This window comes from Pelophylax lessonae (genome assembly GCF_965119305.1).
Source record: "Pelophylax lessonae genome assembly, chromosome: 2".
Lineage (NCBI taxonomy): Eukaryota > Metazoa > Chordata > Amphibia > Anura > Ranidae > Pelophylax > Pelophylax lessonae.
The window spans coordinates 304,972,186-304,996,912 of NC_138769.1; the positions used below are offsets into that span (position 1 = coordinate 304,972,186).

Sequence of the window (24,727 nt, forward strand, 5' to 3'; positions counted from 1 at the left end):
TAACGTTTTTTTGTTATTGTGGTTTATAAGTACTGATACTTGTGCTCAAGTACTCGCTGATGCCAATTACCAATACCTTTTGCAGTGCGATTCGAGCCCTATACATAATCAATAGGCTCGAATTGCATTCAATTTGAATATGAATGTGGTTCGATTCCTGTCCAAATCTCATGCGGTTTCCTACCAGGCTGAAATCATTATAACAAGCCTGGGTTCACCCAGGAGCAGTGGGGGGGGGGGGGGGGGACGACCACGTGATTCAGACATAAATCTCATCACGTTCCTGTTAAAATTACATTACGATACTTTGCAGTGTGAATTGAGCCCATTCATTTTGTATGGGCTCAAATCGCATTGCAAAGATGTCGGTTATAGGTATCAGAACATTTGCAAGAGTACCATACCGGTATCAGTTCAACCCTACTTTAAATGGCTGAACAACTGAGATGTTGTGTCTAACTAAGGTCTTTGCAGCTGCCATTTTACTCTTTGAGTTCTAGATTTGGTATACACATACCTTTTTATATGCAGACTGGGAATAGAGATTGTGGCAAGGTTTTCTGGGTTCTTTATTGTCCTCATTTTTAAATGTGCAGTGTGTATAATTGATGATGTACTTGTGTTCATCTTACAGCATCAATTTCCTTCCTGCTATCAAATTGCACTAGCTGCTGAAGCATACTAATTAGGAAGAAACCTTGGCACCTTGATTTTTACATGATAAAGCTCTAGTGCATTTATTTTTAAAAAGGACCCCATGTAAATTAGCTGAGAAATGTTATTCTCGTGTAAAAAATGTTAGTAATATAACTTTACTTTGAAACCCAACTTTTACTGTTTCGCATTGGTTGCATTGCATGTGTAATAGTGAGAATCTGTTAGATTTTGTTGCTGTCTGTGTTCCTGCTAGAGGAATTTTTGTCCCTCATTTCCTGTTCTATCTGACCTCCACCATATAAATTGGAAGCAAAGGGAAATCGCTCTGACCATGCCTGAGGTAGGGGCAGATGAAATCCAGTAAATGCTATATTCATTAATTCCCCCTACTCAGGATGGCCACAGCTAGAAATTGCAGGGGTGTTTTTCAAAGTGCTTTCTCAACAAACTAAACCATTGAGATACGAATGGGATGGGTTTACTTGCTCTAAATACAATTGGTTAAATTGCAATTTCAGATTGTTGTGCTCAAATACAGTTTTTTGATTCCGATTTAGGAATGTAGATATCTGAATGTACATAGCCTGGCTACAGATTCTGAATCCATACAGAACAACCCTAGAAATGTCATTTCTTGATCATGTGGTTGGCTCGCCATTTTCTAAGCGGGCAATTTAGTATTAAAAGATTGGAAGTGGACATGGAATTCTAGCAGGCAGAGCTTCCCTCTTGGCACCCAGGAAGCAGGAAGTGATTGCAATGTATATTTGTGTTCCAACAGAACAGCAGTAGGTAAATGGCAATAACATTTTCTAAAATCTTTGTGTTGTATGTTTAGTTCTAGAGAATTTTTTTTTTTTTTTACTTCTCTTAACAAGGTGACGTTACCCATGCATATACATAGTTGATAATTCTATGAATTCCTTTCCATCTGATGTAACTTGTATTTTTTTTCAGTTTTGTATTTCCTTTAGGGACCACCATTGGATCATCTCAAGGTATGTATGCAATGTAATATTTATAATCTGAAATTTTTTTTTTTTTCTTTTAAACGGCTTCCCACCCAGCTGTCAGATATGACTGTTTATCAGTGTCGCCAGCCATTGTTTCCCTAATCACCGCTGCACCAATCAGTGTCCTAATCATCGCCACCCACTTACAGTGTGCCTAATCCCTGCTACACCAGATCAGTGCCAGCATAAGAACTTGTTCACATGTTCACAGCATCAGATTGCTTTTCAAAGAGTATTTGACAGGAAGTGAGAAGGCGTTCTAATCAAAAGCTGCTGCAAAAATGTCCATTGTGCATGAGGCCTAAATACCACCAAAAGAAAGTTCTGTCTTAGACTCCATGTACACGGGACGCTGGAAATGGCCGTTTAGGAGCAGTTGGGCGTTTTTTTCAGAAGCCCCTGAACCCATCTACATTATATCTTATCTGTCCATGTACACAGGGTCGTTTATAGTCATTTGCAGGCAGTTGCGTTCAGGGACTTTTTTTTAGAACGCATTTATTTGCGTTCGAACGTGTGTTTCCCGGCGTTTCAAACGCAAAAATGCGACCGAATGCGATGACCCGCGTTTAGCGTTCGCGTTTTTCCATTTTAAAGGGGAATAATTTTTTTGACCTCTATGAACGGTTCTAAACGCAAACGCCCGCTAAACGCGGGTACAAACGGGACCGAACGGACGTTGCAAACGTCCTAAAAATTCCAGCATTCAAAGGGACTTTTAACAACGTCCCGTGTACATGGAGCTTTATCTGTTAAAATAAAAAAAAGTCCTTTGGGTACAGTGTTGTCATTAGAAAAGCGATGGCATTAAAAAAAAAAAAAAAATGGCCTGGGCAGGAAGGGGGGGTGAAACAGTCTGAACTTGAGGTGTTTGAAAGATCACATCAGCTTCTACCTCTATATCAGACCGCTCACAAGTCCATTCTGCAGTTTTCCATTCTGCAGTTTTTCATGCTATGTTCTTTTCCTTGGAGAAATGGGACAGACACCCACCGATCGTCGAGAGAGAGGCTGGATGGAGCTCTGCCTATGTAAACAAGGCAGAGCTCCGTTCCGACAGCGGAAATGTGTTGGATTTTTCTTTCAGGGAATAAAATCTATCACATCCCCTAGGTAAAGAACCCCACGAAGTAAACAAAACCACTGGTTAGGCACACATTTTAATCCCTTGATTGCTCTAGATGTTTAACCTCTTGGCGCCAACAGTACTCAAATATGCAGCCTTGGCAGGTGGGCCTTAACCCCAAATGGCTGCATATTTGTGTATCTGAATGAAAATACAGCTGTGCAGAGAGCGCTAACTGAAAGCTACCAATCGCAAGTGGCAATGGGGAGCTTTCCGATCCTGACAGCCAATCAACCTAAATTTATCAAGAAATTAGATTATTTTATTTCTTTTTTTAATATTTTTATTGGATATATTTTGTAGACTATTTCAAAATTGTCGTTTTTTTTTTTTTTTTTTTTTTTTGTTTATAACCCAAAAAATAAAGCGCAGTGATGATCAAATGCCACCAAAAAAAGCTCTCTTTTGTGATTATATAAAAAAAACAAAAAAATACTTTTTATTTGGGTACAGCATTGCAATTGCCAGTTAAAGTAATGCAGAGCTGTATTTCAAAGAATGGACTTGTCATAAAGGGGGAGTAAATCTTCCGGAGGTCAAGTGGTACACCCATGTGTACTACAGGCATGTTTGTAAATTAAAACCTGATGTGCTCTAGAAAGTGCCACTAATCCTATAATTTACTACAACTCTATCACTGCACAATGCTGTAAGCTGGGCAAAATAATTCTTCAAGTACAAAAGTTTATTTGTTTCTCTTGTAAGCTTCAGAGTAGTTTTATATTTTTGGTCATGTTTTAAGCAGCCATAATATCGGTGCCCGTCTTACGTCAATGTGTATTCGTTGGTATATTATGGGCAATTGTTTCTGATAGTGGGTATCTGTCATTTAGGTTGGTAATGGCCACAAGCTGTTGAAGTAATATATCTGACTATTTAATTTCTTCTTGCTATATAGGAATGATACCAATGCAACAGCAAACAGCCCGATTTCCCATGGTACCCGTCATGCAGTCAAATGTTCAAAATATGATGACAGTTGGATATAGTCCTCAGATTCCCCAAGGAGCGATGACCATACAGGTAATTCTCTGCCTGATATTAATGGAATTGGTGGATTGTGGGACTTTGATTTCTGCCGCACACTGCTACTTTATGATTTAGTGTTCATGTTTCCTGGTCACTCCCTTGCATTGCTGAACCAGAAGCAAAGTGTGTCACTTTCCTCACTGTTATGTGTGGCAGATGTGTGTAAATTTAGGAATGCACCGATACCAGTATTTTAAGTACGAGTAGCAATACTTACTGTAGTACTCACTGATGCCTATTTTAATTGTCATGTGGCAGTCATTTTTTTTTTTTTTTATTTATTTTTTTTCACAATCAAAGTTTATTAAAGAGAAAACGGGATACAGATAATAACATTCTTCAAGCATTTAGTACGACATACAGCAAGGCAAACCAGTGCAATAAGGACATGAGGTTTCTTCGTGTATGACAGGGCTTCAGTTATTATACGCAAAATAATCATAATGCCTAAGGGGAATCACAGCGTAGGTTATGGTAAGCTACCATCTAGCAGCAATATTAGGTATATCCCTGTACAAGGCTAGATATCCAAATAACAGGGTATATCTAATCGACAAAGGTAAATTGCTTAGTGAACAGTACATAGTGAACAGTACATAAACTTAAGCCCCGTACACATGTACCGATCGTCGGCCGACCGATCGGCCGTCTTTTGTCCCCGGGCTGTCGTGTCCGCTGAAAAGTGCAAAAGACTGCACACGAATTTTGTCCGCCGACTGCAGAAGTGATGTCATGTGATGGTTAACTTTCCCTGTGTTTTTTCTTTTCTGAGCATGCCCAGTCTTGCAAATCTGCTGTCTGTCGGCCGAAATCTGTACTGACTGGCGAACAATCGGCCGTTCTGGTGTCGGCATACAAAAATTTTAATGCTTGCATGACAGATTCTGTTCGGCCGAAAGTGCGCTGTCGGAAGCATCATACTAACAAGCCGAAAATCGGCCGATCGGTCGTCGGCCGAATCTTTTCGGCCGACAATCTGCACGTTTTTACGGGCCTTATAATAACAAATGGAACAAATTATGGCTGCTGAAGGCAGCAACTTCTGGCTCAATTAGAATGTCAGTGGTGGGGTAGGGGGTATCAGGAAAGTAGTATATTCAAGCATAAATAGAAAGGATATTTTTAAGGTAATAGAGAACAATCATGGCTCTCTTGCATGTACAATGAAAAAGCAGTGACAGAAATGTAGACCTCCAGTATAGGAGGTTAGAGCGTTTTTCATTTAGAGTACAAGGAGAATCAGTGAGAGTTTCATAGCGAGAGGAGTATCGAAAGACATGCCGCCAAGTGGACCACATTTGTTTAATCTCTTGAGGTTATCGTTGGCAACCGCCACCGATTCCTCCATGTTATAGATATGATTCACCGTCAGCAGCCACTCTTTAATCGTGGAAGTGGATTTCCAGCATTTGGGAATCAAGGATTTGGTGCGTTTTTTTTAATCAATGCAGCTATCGACTTCTTAAATGTACTTATTGAGCGGTCCGCTATGTGTAGCAAGCAGGATTCTGGTGTAAGAGAGATAGTGGTGCTAGTAATTTCACGGATAAGATCACAGACCTAGGTCGAAATCCGTGGGCAGTCCCACCAGATGTGTACCAATGTGCCCAGAGACTGGCCACATCTCCAGCACAAGTTTGAGGGAACCATTTGTGAAGCCTATCAGGGGTGAAGTACCAGCCCGTGAGAAGTTTGTAGGCATTCTCCTGAAGTCTAGAGCTTACAGAGCATTTATGTGCTAATATGCAGGCGTTCGTCCATTGTCCGTCTGAGATGGGACTCCTCAGGGCAGATTCGCATTTACTTTTATGGGGTTGTGAAGTATTAGTTGCATTGTCCAACAACAAATCATTTGAAAGGGAAGTTGCTTTCTGGCATGGCTGTTGGTCAAGACAGACATGTTCAAAGCTGGAGAGCGGCTGTATGAATGCCGGTTTCCGTGTGCTGTCAGACAGGTAATGGTGTAATTGACGGTATGTCCAGAAAGAGAGAGTCAGTCCAGGGGCAGAATTGACAGCGGTGTCATAGGAAAGAAGTGAAGCACGACGGCAAAAATGGGATGCAACAATATGTTTATTACCGGGGGCAAGTAGCCAAGGGTCGCAATGGCCCGGCGGAAACTCCGGATTTCAGGCCAGTGGGGTCAAAGGGCCCGGTGAGCTGAAAAGGTCAGATGAAGTCGCCAGTCTATGAAATATTCTAAGTGTAGCGCTGGTTAAAGGGTGCGTTTTAACCTCAGGCGGGCAGGCAGACCGACCATGGGATCCAGGGTAGAAAGCAGAGGGGAAGTCCAACAATATGGGATTCCAATTGAACCCAGGCTTTATTGGGGGCATGACGATGTCCATCGATTAATTCTATTTAAGTGCGTCGCAAAGTAATCTAATTGAAAATCTGGGAGGCCCATCCCTCCAAGCTCTTTCCATCTGGTAATTAGTTTGTATCGGATTCTGGGTTGTTTATATGCCCATACAAAACGTAATTGCAGAGTTTTCAGTTTCCTAAAAAAAAAAAAAAAAAAAAAAAAACCCTTGGGAATCCATATGGGTAGCGTGTGAAATAGGTATAGTAATCTAGTAAGTGTGACCATCTTGACTATGGCTGCTCTGATGTGGCAGTAATTTTAGGGCTCATTCACACCATACATACATGAAAACTGATGGGAAAATCACACAGATTTCACTTGCAGAGACATCAGTTTTCATGTGCGTCTCAATGAGTATTTTATTTACAGTCTGTTCACATATGTGCAGGCCGGCTGCAGTGTGATTTTGAAAAAGCGTCCTGTGCGATTTCAGTCCAGTTCAGGTGCAATTTCTAATCTCGTACATTACAAGTTCACGTTGGAATCGCATCTGAACTGCTGAACGAAATCGCACTGCAAACCGGCCCGCACATATGTGAATCTAATCTGAAGGTATTTGTTTCAGTACCAGAGCATTTGCACGAGTACAATTACTCGTGCAAATGCTTAGTATTGGCACCGATATCGGTGCATAGTAACAATTCTTCAGACAATTAAAGCCGTAATATTTAAGACCTTTTACTACCAATAAAGTAAATTGAAACAGAAAACTGTAAAATATATCTAAAGCTATTTTGCACTTTAAAATAAAGCTGGCCATACATTATACCAGGGCTTGACAAATTTGCCTGAAATCTAGGGGCCAGTTTTTTTTTTTCTTTTTTTTTAAACTAACAACCAAGCTTTATTTAAAAAAAAAAAAAAAAAAAAAAAAATGATACTAAATTTACACATAAATACGACTAGAACCCCGCTCTCCTCTATAGGGCAATCGGATGGAAACAGACCGTCTGTCTGTTTCCATCCGATGCCAACTGATCGGATCCACGGGATGGATAGAAAATAGAACCACCATCCGTCTGTTTTTGGTGGACAGGATCAGATGGCGGCAGATTACCGCTCCATAGAGGAGACTGAAGGGTCCGATCAGGTCTGCCTGAGAAACTGACAGGCGGACCTGATCAGACAGCCTGTGTGAAAGGGGCCTTCGGCTGTGTGGCTGTGGCATGGCAGGGACATGATAAAAAAAAAAAAATATATATATATATATATATATATATATATATATATATATATATATATATATATATATATATATATATATATATATATATATATATATATATATATATATATATATATATATATATATTTTTTTTTAAATAATAAAAAAAAAAAAATAGAAATACCCACACTCCCTGTCCACTTACCTTTTTAAGCAAAGGTAAGTGGACAGGGAGATGAAGCCTGCAAAAACTTCCATCTCATCTCCTCTTGGGAAGGAGATGGGCAGGCATTGAGAACAGGCAGTGGAGACAGTCATTAGTGACTGCTTGTCAAACTCCTGGCCACCACAAGAGGGCGCCAGTTCCCCGTTGGAAGCCTCTCTCATCTCACAGAAGAAGGTCGAAAAGCCGGGGCCTCAATTTTCGGACGGCGCGGTAGTCCGTGCACTCGGGGAGGAGGTGGGGGGGCGCAAAAGGGACAGGACACCTCCTGCAGGGCACCCCAGGCGCTGGGTCGCTAATTCTTGTCGCCAATGCAACCTGGCGCCCGGGGTTTGTCGAGCCCTGCATTATACAATTTTCTTATTTCTTTCTTTAGATTTACCTTCAACTATGTAGTGCAAGGGCCTGCCTAAATGCATACCATTTGAAAGTGTTTAGATTTACCAAAACTATATAATTTGAGGTCAAACTTAAAGGGTAATTGTATGATGTGTACTTCTCCTCTATAAAATGGACATATTCATATGTCTGTCACATAATGATTTAGGACTATACACAAAATGTATGTAGTTAGTCACTGCAATCCCAGGACACCACTTTATTCCAGCTTACATATACAATGATCCACATCTCAGCCACATACATTACTCTTCTTCCTCCTGCCCTGATATCTCCCAGTCTATTCTCTTTTTGTGTTTGTTTTTTTTTTTTTTTTTTTTTAATGAATGTACTGTATTTTCCGGCGTATAAGACGACCCCCTAATTTTCAAGTTAAAACATAGGTTTTGGGCTATACTCGCCGTATAAGACTACCCCCCCCCCCCCCTTCCAAGGCAGCCCAAAAATAATGTATGTACCATAGCGGAGTATATAATGTGAGGACTACTTTACATGGCCCAAAACTAACGTCCCTAATCTCTCAAGGCGATGGATGTGCGATAATAATGTATGTACCATAGCTTCGACTACATACAGTATACTGCACTGAGCCAATCGCGGTGAGCGATGTATTCTATTATTGAATACAAAGCCTGCTTGGATTGGCTGAGTCAGAGTAACATCATCAGCCCGCCTCTCTGACTCTGCCAAACCGAGCAGGCTTTGTACTCAATAATAGAATACATCGCTCACCGCGATTGGCTCAGTGCAGTATACTGTATGTAGTCGAAGCTATGGTACATACATTATTATCGCACATCCAGCGGGTTGAGAGATTATTAGGGACGTTCCTTTTGGGCTATGTACAGCACGGTAGTCTTCACATTTTTTACTCCGCTACGGTACATACATTACCGCACATCTAGCGGGTTGAGAGATTATTGGGGACCTTAGTTTTGGGCCATGTAAAGTAGTCCTCACATTTTATACTCCGCGTATAAAAGGGCCCCCCCATTTTTGGGGGATGTTTTTTTAGGTTAAAAAGTTGTCTTATACGCCGGCATATACAGTCCACCTTTTTCCTCTTCTGTGGAGGGAGAGGGTACACCTTTCCTGTTTTCTGTATTTTACTATATGCACCAACAACATAATGTTATGTGTTTGTAGTCGTGTGACTCTGAAACTGAAGCATTTGTCTTTTTGCAGGGTGGACTACCTATGGGCCACATGCAAGCAACACCGATTACTTTTATGGGTCAAACTGGTTACATAGGAATGGCTCCTGCAGCCCCTGCATACACTCCTGACATGCAGAAGCAGTATGTTGAAGAACAACAGTAAGTGAATATTCTAGTACCATTTATTCGCTAAAGAGATTTTTTTAGTTCTCCATCCTTTAGCTCCGCTTTAAGGACTCCTCACCCCCTTACATGCGGCTTTTGGCATGTCAGTTTTTGGGAAAGTGGGTACCTAGTTTTGACAGATACCTGTTTCTACTTCCATTCAAACCGCCCAGGTGACTCAAACAGAGGTCCACCCCCCCTCCCCTGCAGTTTTCTGGGACACGTCACAGGTCCCAGAAGATTGCCCAGCCATTAAAGAGGCACAGCAGCGGGGACAGCGAAGGGAGAGAACTGGGGGTTTGGGCGGCTGGATCGTGGGACAGGTGAGTGTGGGTTTATTAAAAGTCAGCAGCTACTCTTTTTGTAGCTACTGACTTTTAACCACTTCAGCTCTGGAAGGTTTTACCCCCTTAATGACCAGGCCATTTTTTGCGATACGGCACTGCGTTGCTTTAACTGATAATTGCACCGTTGTCCTTTTTTCCCACAAATGGAGCTTTCTTTTGGTGGTAATTGATCACCTCCTGCGGTTTTTACGATGCCCAAAAAAAATAAAAGAATCACAATTTTAAAAAAAAAACAATATTTTACTATCGTTCATTGACAGACGCAGCTCCATATTCTTCTTAACCGTTAGTTATGCTGCCCCCTACAGGAGTAGGACACTAGGCAGGAAAAAACTTTACTTTTGAAGTCATACACCCACTCACTCTGTTATAGGATTCAATTTGATTCTGCCTAGTTTAGGAGTAGGACCTAATTCCTGACTGGGACTTCGGTCTTAGCTTGTTTTTTTTATTTTAAAGGGAACCTTTGTTAAAATAATTTTTTTTTTTTTTAGCTAGTTATGTTCCTGAGAGAACTGCAATCAACAGCCGGACTGTGTTTTGGACTGGATATCCTAGACCCTTAAGGTCTCCCAGTCTAGCCTGCGAGCGTGTGCAGGTTATAGCCCCACGCTAGGCCTTGCCACAACAGAGCCCCAATGGACAGAGGCTGGCCCACGAGTTTAACGCCTCGCCAGGACGCACACGACCTGATTCGGCCGTGGGTCGCAGCATGCCCCCAGGCTGTCGGCACCCCCACCCTAAGTGGAGAGGTAGTCTGTCCGTAGTGGTGACCACCCGATTGTCCTTGGTATGGTTGATTTAGTGTGTGTCCCCCCCCCCCCCCCAATGCTCTTGCGGTCTCAGGGTGGACGTGGGCACCTCCTTGGGATAGTTGGACCCCCGGGTTCCCTTCCATTTCCCCCAGCCCCTCTAACAGTCACAGTGGTCTCTTGGCCCCAGCCTACCCCCACACCCCCCGGGTTTAGGTAGGAGCTGGCTTTACTTACTCCGGTAAGGGGGGGCGGATGCGGTTGTTGCTGTCCGGATCGCACGGGGGGGGTCTTTGAGAAAGTTCCCGGCCCCCTGAGGATTAGTGACTGGGGCAGGAATGTCCTTTGGGCTCCCTATGGTGGTTATAGGCTTTTGGGAGGGGAAGCAGATGTTTCTTCATCAACGGGTCTGCGCCTCATGTGGCTGGATTGGGCTGAAAATTTAGCCGCGCCTTTGTGGCCTTCTCACAGCTGTCTGTGTACCTGCTCCAGCCAACTGATTGCCTGACCAAGCTGACGAGTGGACTGTACTGCCAACTAGGGATAGACTGATATGGTTTTTTTTAGGGCCGATACCGATATTTTGGTCACAAAGTATCGGTATTGGGTGATATGGGCTGATATTTTCTACATTTAAAGTTTTGAAAAATAAGACAATTTTTGACACAAATCTGGTACTCCACATGTTAATGTTTTGTTTTTTAACATTAATGGCTCATTCTCAGAGATGTATACTAAGTAGAACTACTTCACTACTGTACTTAAGTACCGAAAGGCGGTATCTGTACTTTCCTAGAGTAGAATTTTTTTTTCTCCTACTTCCCACTTTTACTTCACTACATTTTTTCGATGATTTCAATACTTCTACTCCGATATATTTTTTTTTTTTTGTGTTGCATAGTTACTCATTACAATTATAAAAATGACCACTGCCAGAACAGTAGATGGCAGGTTTCATGAAGCTCAAAACGTGTATTATCAGCGCATACGAAAATAAATGCTACTGTATGCATAAATAAAAGCTGCATTTGAAATAATAAAAAACAATATGATGTTCAAACTTTTGACTTCTTTCTTTAATAACTACATAACACAGTACTTGTACTTTTTACTTTCAGTACTTGAGTAGCATTTTTTTTTTCAAAACTACTGGTACTTTTACTTTCAGTACTTGAGTAGCAAAATTTTCAAAAAAACTACTTGCAATACTTAAGTACAAAAAATGTTGAATACTTTAGTACTTCTACTCAAGTCACTTTTTGATCGAGCACTTCCACTTCTACTCAAGTCACTTTTTGATCGAGCACTTGTACTTTTACTAAAGTATGGGTTTTGAGTACTTTATACAACTCTGCTCATTCTTCACACCTTACCTACATGAAAACTGATAGGAAAACCGCACAGCTTTCACTTGCAGGTACATCCGTTTCACATCATGTGAATGAGCGAGTCCTAGAAGAGTAGACAACTGTGAAAAATAAAGTGCAGTGAAAATAACTAAAGGCTTGCCAAAACAAGCCAGCCACCCACCAGTGTGCCTGCCAGCCAGCTTCTGCTGATGGATGCTCGCCTCACGTGGCGGAATCGGGCCGAAAATTGAGGCCGTGGCTTTGCGGCCTACTCGCAGCTGTCCGGGTATCTTGCCAAGCCATCTGAGGAGCTGACTAAGCTGTACGAGTGCCTGATCAAGCTGACCGGCGGATGCCGACGGATCGCCTCACGCGGCTGGATCTGGGCCAAACATTGAGGCCGTGCCTTGCGGCTAACGGAGCTGGCTGTCTGAGTGACTCACCAAGCTGTCCGGGCGACTGACCAGGCTGTCCGAGCTGCTGATCAAGCGGACAGAGCTGCTGACCGGGGTGCTGGAGCAGCGCCCCCCCGGGGGGGGGGACATATAGACTGCCTGGTGCCCCCTTAAACCGGGGGGTACAGTGGGGGCATTGTTGTATGGGGGTACTCTGCCCCTTTTATAGGGGACTAGGTCCTTTATGATGGGTGACCCTTAGGTCTAATAGGGGTCCTTTTTGTGGAACTTTAGCCGGCGTCTCCTTGCGGGATTTTGGTCGGTGACCTCCCCTGCTTATGTTCTCATGGTGGGCTTATCATATAGCGACTCTACTGGGTCTGCGTCCACGCACTTAGGGTGCTCTGCGGTGAGGATGATTCCTTTTTTTTACTTCACATGTGCATTCAAGAGCGCTGGTGGATGCACTGATTGTATCGGTGCAGAAAAGTTTAACATGGGGGGGGGGGGGGGTGCCGATCCCCCTAAAAGCGGCAAAGGTACTCCCTTTTCCTGCGTACTGTGACACAATTGTTGCGAGTCATTGAAGTTCTAAACGCAATAATGGTAACCATGCATGGTGTGGCAAAAAAGCTGGTCTGTGGACCAGGCTTCTAAAAAGGCTTTATCAGATCTCCCCTTTATGGGGGACCACCTATTTGGGTCTTTGTTGGATGAACTGATCAAAGGACTCACAGTTGGGAGGAGTACTCTTCTTCCTCTATCCGCTAAGGGCAAGTCACCACCGGGGCCCTTATTTTTCAGCACAGAGATGGCCCCTTTGTGCCTTCGGCACGCAGGAGAAAGGACCTAAGCCATTTAGGTCATCTGAGGGTTCCAAGAAGACGCGGTCAGGTAAGCTGAGAACAGGCTTCTCCAGATCTGCGGACAAATCTCTGTCTGCATTAGCGACGACCTCACCCATATCTGGGATGGGGGGGACATCTGTTTTCTGTCCGGAACCAGGGACCTCCTTGATTTTGCACAAATGGGCCCACAAGCTGCTCCGATCAGGTTACTAGATCTAATTCAGGTCCCCACCGTCGGACAGATTCTTTCCGTCCAATCTTCAGATCGGTTAAGGGATCTACGAGAGGCGGTGCAAGATCTGCTGTCGCAAAGGGTGATTGTTCTGGTTCCATGGATCGCTTTGTGCGTGTACAGAGGTTAGTAATGGAGTCCATTCGCACGGTAGTGGCGTTCCTATACCAAGGGGACTTTTTGGCCTCTATCAATATAGAGGATGCATATCTGCACATCCCTATTTATGCTGGACACCAGGGTTTTCTTCGCTTCGCTGTAGGAGAGGAAAATGTTTCAATTTGTGGCGTTACCCTTTGGTCTCGTCTCCGCCCCCAGTGTCTTCACCAACGTGTTGGCTCCAGTATTGGCATTACTGTGACAGCGTGGGGTTGCGGTACTAGGGTACCTGAACAGACTCCCACTCAGTTCTGGTGGGCGATCTGTCAATCACTGTACATACTCTGCGAGAGTTCGGTTGGACCATCAACTTCGGAAACTCTGCTCCCAGCCTCCATAATGGTTTATCTGGGACTGACTGGACTCAGTCTCTGCGAGGGTGTTTCTTCCCCCGGAAAAGCTGCAAAAGTTAGAGGGCGATTCAGTTGCTGTTATCCAGAACTCTGTCCTCATTGCGGACTTGCATGCGAGCTCTAGGCCTGATGTTGTCTACTTTTTTGGGGCGGTTCCGTTTTCTCAGTTCCACATGAGACCTCCGCAAAGGGGTATTCTTGTCAAGTGGAACAAGGATCCAAAATCTTTAGAAAATCTGATTCGGTTGAGTCAAAATGCAAGAAGTTCTCTTCTGTGGTGGGGCTCCGTTCCTGGCCCTGCTTTAGGGCAAGTCCTTCCTTCCATTGTATTGGACCGTGGTAACCACAGATGCCAGCCTGTCCGGCATGGGGGGAGCGCTTGGAAAGCTGTGTGTCCAGTGGACCTAGACTGTGAAAGAGTGTAGACTTCCGATTAATATTCTGGAACTCGGAGCGATAAAGCTTTTGCTTGAGTCGCTGGACAAATCGTCTGCAGGGCTGTCTACTTCGGGTTCACAGACAATGCCACGTTTATGGTTTACACCAATCGTGAAGGGGGCACCAAGAGTGTCCTGGCGGCCTGGGAGGAGGCTGAGATCTTATGGGCAGAACATTTTGTTCCAGCCCTCTCAGCTGTACATATACCTGGAGTGGAGAACTGGCAGGCAGATTACTTGAGTCATTAGGTGTTGGATCGGGGGTATGGTCCCTGCACCCGGAGGTGTTTCACCTTTTATGTGTCCGGTGGGGGACACCTGATGTAGACCTGTTAGTTTCTCGGCTCAACGAGAAGGTACAGAGGTTTGTAGCCATGTCTTGGGATTTTCTGGCTGAAGCCACAGACGCATTGGTGGCTCCATGGGGTCAGTATTGGCTGATCTATGCGATTTCTCTGCTCAAACTTCTGCCGCAGCTTCTGCGCGGGATAGAGGTGGAAGGGATTCTGGTGGCCCCAGACTGGCTTTGTCAGTTTTGGTACGCAGATCTGGTAAGGTTGGCAGCCGATTTACTCTTTGGAGACTTCCTCTCAGCGAAGATCTGTTGTCTCAAGGGCCGATCTTCCATCCTGCTTTACGGTCGCTGGCTGTTGAAAGTCAGGTATTGAAGGATAGTGGTCTTACTGACTCAGTGACCCAGGATCTTCCTCCAGGGAGATTTATCATTGTATGAGGAAATCGTACATCTCATGATTTGTATCGGTTAGTGCATCCACGCTCCTTTCAGTGGCTAGGATATTATTCCTCCAAAGAGAGGTTGAGCAGCGGTTGGCCTTGGGTACTATTAAAGGCCAGGTGTCAGCTTTGGTGGTGTTTTTTCAATGCCCTTTAGCTATGCATTCTTTGATTCACACTTTTATCCAGGGAGTTTGTCATGTGGCTCTTCTGATACGGTGCCTGTTACCTCCAGGGGATCTTAAATTGGTACTGTCTGTTCTTAAAAAACCTCCCTTTAAAAACTTCTTTATTGAAGTCAGTAGATAAGCACCACAGCCAAGTAACTAGCAAATTCAGAAGGAAATATCAGCACTGGAAGCCTGTGTGTTTCTGTCATGATAATTTCCTTTAACAATCCAGTAGGTCAGGGGTGTCGGCTCCATCTTTATTCCTGAACATATCAGCATTATGGTTGCCCTCAAAGGGCCAGTTGTATCTGTAAGACTATAAAAATATATCCAGGGTCCATTTATCCACATCCTCCCTGCTGACCTGCATCAAAAGTTGGGTGTGACCAAATTGAACTAAGGGAGAATCTTAAAGGGGTAGTAAATACCAGGAGTTCCCTGTGTGCAGAGTTTGGGGGGTGCCAGCGGGGGTCTGCAGGGTGCAGCTGTTTCACAGGCTGTTCCCATCTCACTCCCCCTGAAGCTTACTCGCATTGCACCCGGCCAGGTTCTAGTACCTCCCGGCAGTGTAGCTGGCTCCGCCTCTCTCTCTTGCAGGGGGATCATTGGTTGGTGTGTGTGCACCCGGCCACAGATGGGGATCACAGTGCAGCTGACCATGTGATGCCCCATCCCACACTGCACCTGCATTTGCAACTCCCTTGTCCCCACATGAGTGCAGGGCAGGCTGGGATCTGTTAACCCCTCGAGAGAGGAAAGCTGTCATTCTAAACATAGGCCAAGTGATGTAGGGGGTGAGAGGCACGTTTTGGCTGAATAAATGTGAGGGCCACATGAAATGGCCCAAACTTAGGTGACCTTCCTGCAGTTCCTGGGACACGCCAATAATAAACCTTGCTACTTTTAATAAACCTTGCTATTATCCTAAATACTGCACTATGAGCCAACTTTCTTTTTGGGGATTGTCTTGAATCTTCTGTCAATACTACTGGACTTATGATGTGGTCTGGGAGAAGAACCTAATTACCCTGTTAGAGGATTTCTGTTGACTATTACCACCAGGACTAACTGCTCTAAAATCAGTATGTCTGGTAAGCAGTTTGATTGGACAGTGCTTTCATTGATTTAGCTTCCTGGTGGTGGTTTCTCTGCATTTCATTCTTTGTTTTTAAATTACTACACTATGTGCCAATTTTCTTTTTGGTTTTTGTGCCGAGTCTTCTGGCTTTGTCATCTGACCTATGGTGTCGCTCGAGATGAGAGTTTTTAATCAGAAAGTTGGATGAATTTCATTCCCACCTGTATTGTCTGCATAATTGAGTCTGGTAAGCAGCCTGTTGGGACGAATTTATGTCCACCCATATTGTCCGCAAGTTCATTGTCCGCTAAGCAGCCTTTTAGGACATACTGAGGTGTTGAGTGCTCCTGATATCACGGGTTTTTCTGGTGGTGGCCTTTCTGGGTTTGTTTCCCATTTGCCTAATATACTACACTATGAGATTCGTTTTTGTTTTTAATATGCAATTCCATACACCATGTCTTTCTCACTGAGTGGATCTGGCTGATGTCAGGAAAGATATACATCGAATATTGTCTACTTTTTACCCCTTTTCCGTTTTGGTAAGCAGTTTGGATTGCACCCCATTGGACAATAACATTGATTTATACAATCGCCGCATGCAAATCTTTTATACTGTTTTCTCTGATTGTCAATATTGGACTCTGCTGGCAGCTTCATTTGAAACTTTTTTTTTTTTTTTATTTCTATAAAGTAATTTTGATGATATTTTTGCATGGGTTTTTGAATTTCCTTCATGTTTTTTTCTAAATATGTGGCCTCTCATATATTGCTTTTGCCTGTTTTTCTTCTTAACTGCATTTTTTTTTTAATTTAGAAAGCGATATGAACATCAGCAAAAAATGTTAGAGGAAGAAAGAAAAAGAAGACAGTTTGAAGAACAAAAGCAGAAGTTACGTTTGCTGAGCAGCGTAAAGCCCAAAGTAAGTGAAACATTTATAGATATTCCTTGGTGGTTTATGCTTATTTCCCCATTGTGTTGGTTCATTCTTTGTTGTTGTTAAGTTCTGCATCTTTCACTGAGTGCGAAACCCTTCAGCACTGTGCTTCGCTAAGGGGTGGTATTTTCTGAAAAATAAATGAGGAAACTTGTCAAAACTTGGTATTCAGAAGAACTTTGTTGTCCAAAAAGCCTTGGTTAATAATTCAGTATATGTTGGTAAATATTTTATATAGAGTTGAAATTTTAATTTTAGACACCCTATATATTGTTTAAATTTAATGCAGGTGATGTTGCCAAACTGTCTTTTACTTCCACAAGAGATCAAAGCGAGAACAAGCTAAAGAGGGGAGTTGCACAGTGTGCTATGTCTTGTATACTATTTTGTACTCTGCTGAAAATAGGTTTTGCATGTATCCTTGAATATCATAAGCACAGCAAGTAATCTTTGAGAGACAAATCATATTTGTGACAAAGTAGATACAGTGGACCTTCAATGCAAATGCTGTGTGCCTTGAGCTAACTAATATGCATTAAAGTATATATAAGTGCATCTTGCATTTAGGCCCCGTTCACACTGGGGCGATCCGACTTCCCGGGGCGACCTCCGAGGTCGCGGTGCGAGCAGCGCGCCGCGACCTTTAAAAACTTTACCTTTTTTAAAGGATAACTCCGCTTTTGTGGGAATTAAATTAGCAAATAAAAAAAAATGTGCGCAGCGCTTTTTCAAACGCAATTTTTTGGGGGAAAAAAACCCCAAAACTAAAGTTGGCCCAATTTTTTTTTTTTTTTTTTTTTTTTTTTTTTTTTTTTGTATGTCGACGATATTACGCCAAGTAAGCAGATACCTAACATGCCATGCTTTAAAATTGCGTCTGTCCGTGGTATGGCAATAAACTACAATGCTTAAAATTCTCCATAGGCAACACTTTACACTCTTTTACACGTTACCAGTTTACAGTTGCACAGGATGTCTGGTGATGGAATTATTGCTCTCGTTCTGACGTTCCCTACAATACCTCACATGTGGTGCGTGCGGGAGTAACAAATGCATTCACATTAGCGCGTAACCACGGTGGGATGGGGGACCCTTTCATTATTTATTTTTATATATATATGTATGTATACACACACACTCACACACTCTCTCTCACACTATCTCACAAAAGTGAATACACCCCTCACATTTTTGTAAATATTTTACTACATATTTTCATGTGACAACACTGAAAAATTACACTTTGCTACAATGTAAAGTAGTGAGTGTACAGCTTGTATAACAGTGTTAATTGGCTGTCCCCTCAAAATAACTCAACACGCAGCCATTATTGTCTAAACCGCTGACCACAAAAGTGAGTACACCCCTAAGTGAAAATGTCCGAATTGGGCCCAAAATGTCAATATTTTCCTGCACTGCCTTAACCCTCTTGGGCATGGAGTTCACCACAGCTTCACAGGTTGCCGCTGGAGTCCTCTTCCACTCTTCCATGATGACATCACGGAGCTGGTGGATGTTGGGAGACCTTGCACTGCTCCACCTTCCGTTTGAGGATGCCCCACAGATGCTCAAAAGGATTTAGGTCTGGAGACATGCTTGACCAGTCCATGACCTTTACCCTCAGCTTCTTTAGCAAGGTAGTGGTCATCTTGGAGGTGTGTTTTGGGTCGTTATGTTGGAATACTGCCCTGCAGCCCAGTCTTCGAAGGGAGGGGATCATACTCTGCTTCATTTTGTCCCAGTACTTGTTGACATTCATGGTTCCCTCAATGAATTGTAGCTCCCCAGTGCCAGAAGCACTCATGCAACCCTAGACCATGACACTCCCACCATCATGCTTGACTGTAGGCTAGACACACTTGTCTTTGTACTCCTCACCTGGTTGCCACCACACACGCTTGACACACGCTTGAACCAAATAAGTTTATCTTGGATTTATCGACGACAGGACATGGTTCCAGTAATCCATGTCCTTAGTCTGCTTGGCTTTAGCAAACTGTTTGCGGGCCTTCTTGTGCATCATCTTTAGTCTGAGTTATTTTGAGGGGACAGACAAATTTACACTGTTAGGCCTCTTTCACACGGTCTGCCTCCGTAGGCAGATCCTTGTTGCTCAGCGAGGATCGATCCCCGCTGAGCCGGCGGATGACAGCTCCGTCTCCGCTTGCAGTGTGGAGAGGGAGGTGTCTCAGCCCCCGCTGCCCTCTATGGGGGATCGGATGAGAGCGGACCGCCTGTCTGCTCTCATCCGATCACTGAACGGATGGAAAAATAGGGTTTCCATCTGTCCAGATTTCACGGACAGGATCGGTTACGGATGGCAGCGGGTGTCAGCGGAGGTGTCTCCGCTGACATCCGCTGCCCCATAGAGCTGCATGGAGGATCCGATCAGATCCGCCTAAAAAACGGACAGGCGGATCTGATCGGATCGCCCGTGTGAAAGGGCCCTTATACAAGCTGTACACTCTCACTACTTTACATTGTAGCAAAGTGTCTCGCACACACACACACACACACACACACACACAGTATTTGTTGAACTGCACGATTCTGGATAAAATGAGAATCGCAATTTTTTATTTTTTTTTTTGCTCAGAATAAAGATCACAATTCTCGGTGTAACCTAATCTTTTACATTACACCAAAAAATTGGGTTGGCTTTACTGTTCAGTTTTTTTTTTTTTTTTTTTTTTTTTTTTTTTAATTCAATAGTGTTTTTTTTTTTTCCTCCCCCCCCCCCCCCCCCAAAAAAACTGCATTTGAAAGACTTTGGCGCTAATACAGTGTGACATAAAAGATTGCAATGATTGTCATTTTATTCTCTAGGGTCTCTGCTAAAAAAAAAATATATATTTATTGTGGAGGTCATAGAGGTTGGGTTCTGGATGGACCAGCTCTTAAAGACAGGAAGTAGTGTCAGTGGGGGGGGTGGAGAGTAGGAGCTGGACATACACCTGGGAGACTGAGCTGCTAAAAACAAGTGTGTTTGTGTGCGGCATGGTGGCTGGAAACAAGCTACTGCTTGGGACTACATACCTGGGGTAAATACCCCTGCCAAAAGCCGGTATTGTTTTTATAATTTCCATTTATGATGAAGTTAAGCAGACTTTTAAGTTATGCCTGTTTTCTGAACTGTTTTCTGATGGAAGCTTTATTTCTATTATGGAAGAAAATAAACCATTTCTTTAAGTTTTCCCCCGCTTGTGCACGTGATCCCTTGGAGCTATCACCCCAAATATCACTAATTATATATATATATATATATATATATATATATATATATATATATATATAATGTGTGTAAAATGTTTGGGGGTTCTAAGTAATTCTCTAGCAAAAAATACTGATTTTAACTTGTAAGCAACAAGTGTCAGAAAAAGGCCTAGTCTTTATAGAGGTGATACACCGATATTTATTTATTTATTTTTTACTTTTACCTACAGGTAAGCCTATAATAAGGCTTACCTGTAGGTACAATTAATATAATATCTCCTAAACCTGCATGGTTTAGGAGATATTTGCACTGCATGCAGCCACTGACGCTAGCGGCGCATGCGCTCTGAAGGTCTGGTGGACCTTCAGAGTTCCTTGCTGGGAAGTTAATCCCCCATGCGCAGGAGTGATGTCTGGCGGCTCAGGCCACTCACAGCGCCGATCCCGGAAGAGACACAGAGGGATCATGTCAGCTCCCACAGCGGTGTCCGGGGATCCGTGTCAGGGCTTCGTTTTAGGTAAGTTTTTCATAATGAGCTAGTATGCGATGCATACTAGCTCATTATGCCTTTGTCTTGCAGGGTTTTTTATTCCAGTATACTACTGCTTTTAAGAGGGTAAACTGACCTCATTTACAGACAGAAGTTCATTCCTTTAAAGAGGAAGTAAACCCTCCTCTACAACTTGTACCTATAGGTAAGCCTATATGCACCGTTTAGGAGATATTTACTTTGCATGCAGCCAGTGACATCACTGACGCATGCGCTCTGAAGGAGCGGCCGCTCGTGCTGTTCCTTCAGAGCCCCGTGCAGTTACCGTCGGCTCCCGCGCGCATGCGCGGGAGTGACGTCATCGCGGCTCCAGCCAATCAGATGGCCGGATGCCGCAAACCCGGAAGAAGGGCAACAGAACATGTAGCCCATGGACAGGTAAGCGGTCGGCACTGCGGGGGCTTCATTCTTAGGTAAGTATTTCATAATGAGCTAGTATGCGATGCATACTAGCTCATTATGTGTTTTCTTTCAGGTGTTCGTTTTAAAAAAACGGAGGTTTACTGCCAGTTCACACTGTTCCGACTTGTAGCGGTCCATGCTGTGCAATGGTTCCCGTTCTAATAAAGTCTTAGAAAAAGGTTCCTGCACCTTTTTTTTTTTTTTTTTTTTTTGCAATGTCGGAGCGACTTGCATTGACTTCCATTATGTGAAGTCGTTGCAAGCCGCGCCGGAGTCGCCGTGCAGGGGCGGCGGCATTAGTCCCCCGAAGTCGTGTCGGATCAGTGTGAACTGACACGTACAACCTCTTTAAACTAAAAGAACAAAATTATACAATGTAAGAGTCGGTTCACACTACCACGACCAGAAAGTTGCCCCGTGACTTGTTTAGAGACTTGTTTAGAGACTTGTTTAGAGACTTGTGCACTACTTTGAAGAGACAGGCGACTTTGTCTGTGGGGAATGCCTGGCTAATCTCTTTCTTCTTCCTGGAAAGTCTGATAACAAGTGGTGCCAATTAAGATAAGGAGGCGACTCCCATTGAAGTATATAGGACAGTCGGATTACAGGTCGCCTCAAAGTAGTACAGGACCCTTTTCTGAAGTCGGAGCGACTTCAGTAGTGCCAATTAAGACGGCACTGATTGATTAACATTGCTTTTGTTAAGTCAAGCGACCTGGGGCTACACAAGTCGCCTCACAAGTCGTGCTAGTGTGAATGGGCTCTAAAGCATTGCGTTTATAGTTCTCTCCCAGTCTTAACAATGTTGATACAAAAAAAAAAAAAAAAAACCTCTGGCAAATGTTTGACAGCTGTGATTGAGCAGAGAATAGCTCTGTAGCAATCGAGGACATGCTTTAAGACTGTGAGGGGCCGTGAATCCCAGATCGCGATTTTGTTTTAACGATATGTATATGCATATGTGTGTATGTATATGTGTGTGTGTGTGTGTGTATGTATGTTTGTATGTATGTGACAGTATGCGAGGTGCGGTAGTAGATAATCGCTATATTTCACCTCGCATACGTTCTGTAGTGAGAGACTGAACAGGAATCCAGCCCAGGTTTTTCCAGCCTCTGTGACAGGCTAGGTTCCGGTCCAGAGATTGTGGGTCACATGCTCAGGTGGACTTTAAATGAACAGGAAGAGAGCACAGAAATGCTCTGGCCTGGGACTCAGAAGGGAATCTGAGAGAGGAGCTCTTTTTGGACTTTGAAAGAAAAAGGTTTGCTTTACCATATGTTTTGTGGGTGATGGGGACCAGCCCCACACTGTATAGTGAGGAAAATTCCTGTATAGTTGAGCGCCGGACGGCAAGGATTTATTTTACTGTTGGTTTTTTTTTTTTTTCACATGTGCAAACCTCTGCTGAATAAAGCTGGCAACCCACCAGACTTTTAAGAAATTACCTGCATGCTGGCCTTATTTTCCTGGAAAAGGTGATCCCTTTGAGCTAGTCTCCCACTATATATATATATATATATTTTTTTTTTTTTTAACTTTATTGCTATCATAAGGGAAGAAAAAGCATCCCTTGTGGCAGCATAGGCTGTGACAGGTCCTCTTTATGAAGAGATCTGGGGTCTATTAGACCCCAAAACTCTCGTCTTATCTCCCATGCAGCTGAGCAGATACAGATTGGTCTGATCAGCTGCTTCCCTGGCTGGTGGCCAGGTAAACAAAGAGCCTAAACCTGAAGCAAAGGTTACAGAGAGGGGAACAACGTCCATTCTGCGCTCTCTGTACAGGGCAGCCATCGCTCCCAGCCCCTGCAATGGGAACGGAAAGCTCGGAAGAGGCAGCGGAAGGGGGGGTTGGACCCCCTTCTTCCGCTTGCAGAAGTGATCAAATGGCCAATTAGCCATTAGGATCACTTCTGCAAAAAAGAGAATCGCTGGCTAAAGGAATACATACCGGAATGATGCCTGTAGGTGCAGGCATCATTCCAGTATACTTACTGAAACCAGGGATGTCCATGGAGGTCAACCTGGCAGTAAGTGGTTAAAAATCACCTTTCATTTTCAATCTGCAGCTCCTGTAATTTTCTGTAAAATGCAATACAATATGGTTTCCTGGAGGTGTTCTGTACACAGATGGTGTATAGAACGCCCCCTGAAAATTTAATTTCTCTTTTCGTTCACTGACGGACACAGCTCCATGTTTTCTTAGACCCTTGGACTTATGCTGCTCGCTCTTCAGGAGTAGGACTAGACGAAAACAATTTTGGCTACGCCCCTGAGGCAGTCCCAGGAGGGTATACCATCACTTCCTGCTATAGGACTTCAGTTTTTTCTGCCTAGTCAGAAGTAAGGACCTGGCTCTCTGCTGGGATCTGCGGTCCTGGCATTTTTTCCCCTTTTTTAAATGGATTTTTTTATTTTCTTTTTAGTTCACACGGGAACAGAATAACAATCAACAGCTGGACTGGGCGATGCACTGGATATCCACCTAGATCCTTATGGTCTTCCCAGTCTGGCCTGCGAGCGGGACCCAACTTGCTCCGCGCTAGGTTGGCTGTGACATAGTCCCACTGGACGGGGGCTGGCCGGTGAGTGAAACCTCTCGCTTGGTCGCATAGCCCTGGTCATGACTGCTGTCATGATCAGAGTCGCAGCGTACCTCGGGCCACAGCACCCCCACTCCAAGATGGTGCGGTGGACCTGTGAAGTGGTGCCCGCCTAATTCCAGGGTGTGGTGAGTAGTGTCCCCCCTCTTTTTTCTGGGAATTGCTTGGTGGGTCGTGGGCCCTCCCTGGGGATAGTAGGCCCCCCCTCTGTGTCCTTCCTTCCCCTCACATTTCCCCTCTCTCCCTAGCGGGGTTTCCCCTGCATTGGTCATCCTCACCTGCCCCCTGTCCCCTCCCCTAGTCCCCTTTTGGGGTGCACAGGTGTTTTTTGGGGTGGGGGGCTAAATTGAAGCTGGGCTAGAGGGGAGTGGGAGTGTGCCACTGGCGACCTCCTTTTAGGGGTGCCTGCGGAGGGGGGTGTCCCTGGGGGGACTCGTCACCCCCCCTTGGTGGACTATTACTTCCCTGGGGTCCCGGGTTCCGCACCATGCTGCCATTTCACTGTGGATGGTTTTTACTAGACTCGGCGGCCATGTTTTGGGTTTCCCTTTGTAACCCATAGTGGCGGCCATTTTCTTGTAGTCCGGTGAAGTGCAGTGGGGGCCTCTAGTGTCGGCTCTTCCTCTTTTTCTCTTTGATCGCAGTGTGGCAGGCTGTTTGGTGCTCTCCAGCTTTGGGGTGGTGAGTCTCTGTGGGTATACGATCTTTCCTCTACTATATACAGCGCCGCGAGTGCGCTGATACTTGTGGTTCTCCGAGCGGTGTGCGGGTTTTTTTTTTTTTGTTCACAGTGCAGCTTTAACCATGGAGCCCCTGAAACATGTATCACCACCTGACCCACTCCATGAAGCTGTGGGACCCTCT

The 24,727-nt window shown here is 44.2% G+C and overlaps 1 protein-coding gene across 2 annotated transcripts in view; it reads left to right on the forward strand.

Annotated features, from left to right (window-relative positions):
- The window catches only part of SYNRG (synergin gamma), a 155,267-nt gene that overhangs the window by 10,730 nt on the left and 119,810 nt on the right, over window positions 1–24,727 (forward strand). For both annotated transcript variants that reach the window (XM_082245237.1, XM_082245238.1), the window contains exons 2-5: window positions 1,615–1,655; window positions 3,695–3,819; window positions 9,163–9,293; window positions 16,972–17,077. In XM_082245237.1, coding sequence (XP_082101363.1) covers window positions 1,615–1,655; window positions 3,695–3,819; window positions 9,163–9,293; window positions 16,972–17,077 — 403 coding nt within the window. The remainder of the gene's footprint in view (window positions 1–1,614; window positions 1,656–3,694; window positions 3,820–9,162; window positions 9,294–16,971; window positions 17,078–24,727) is intronic.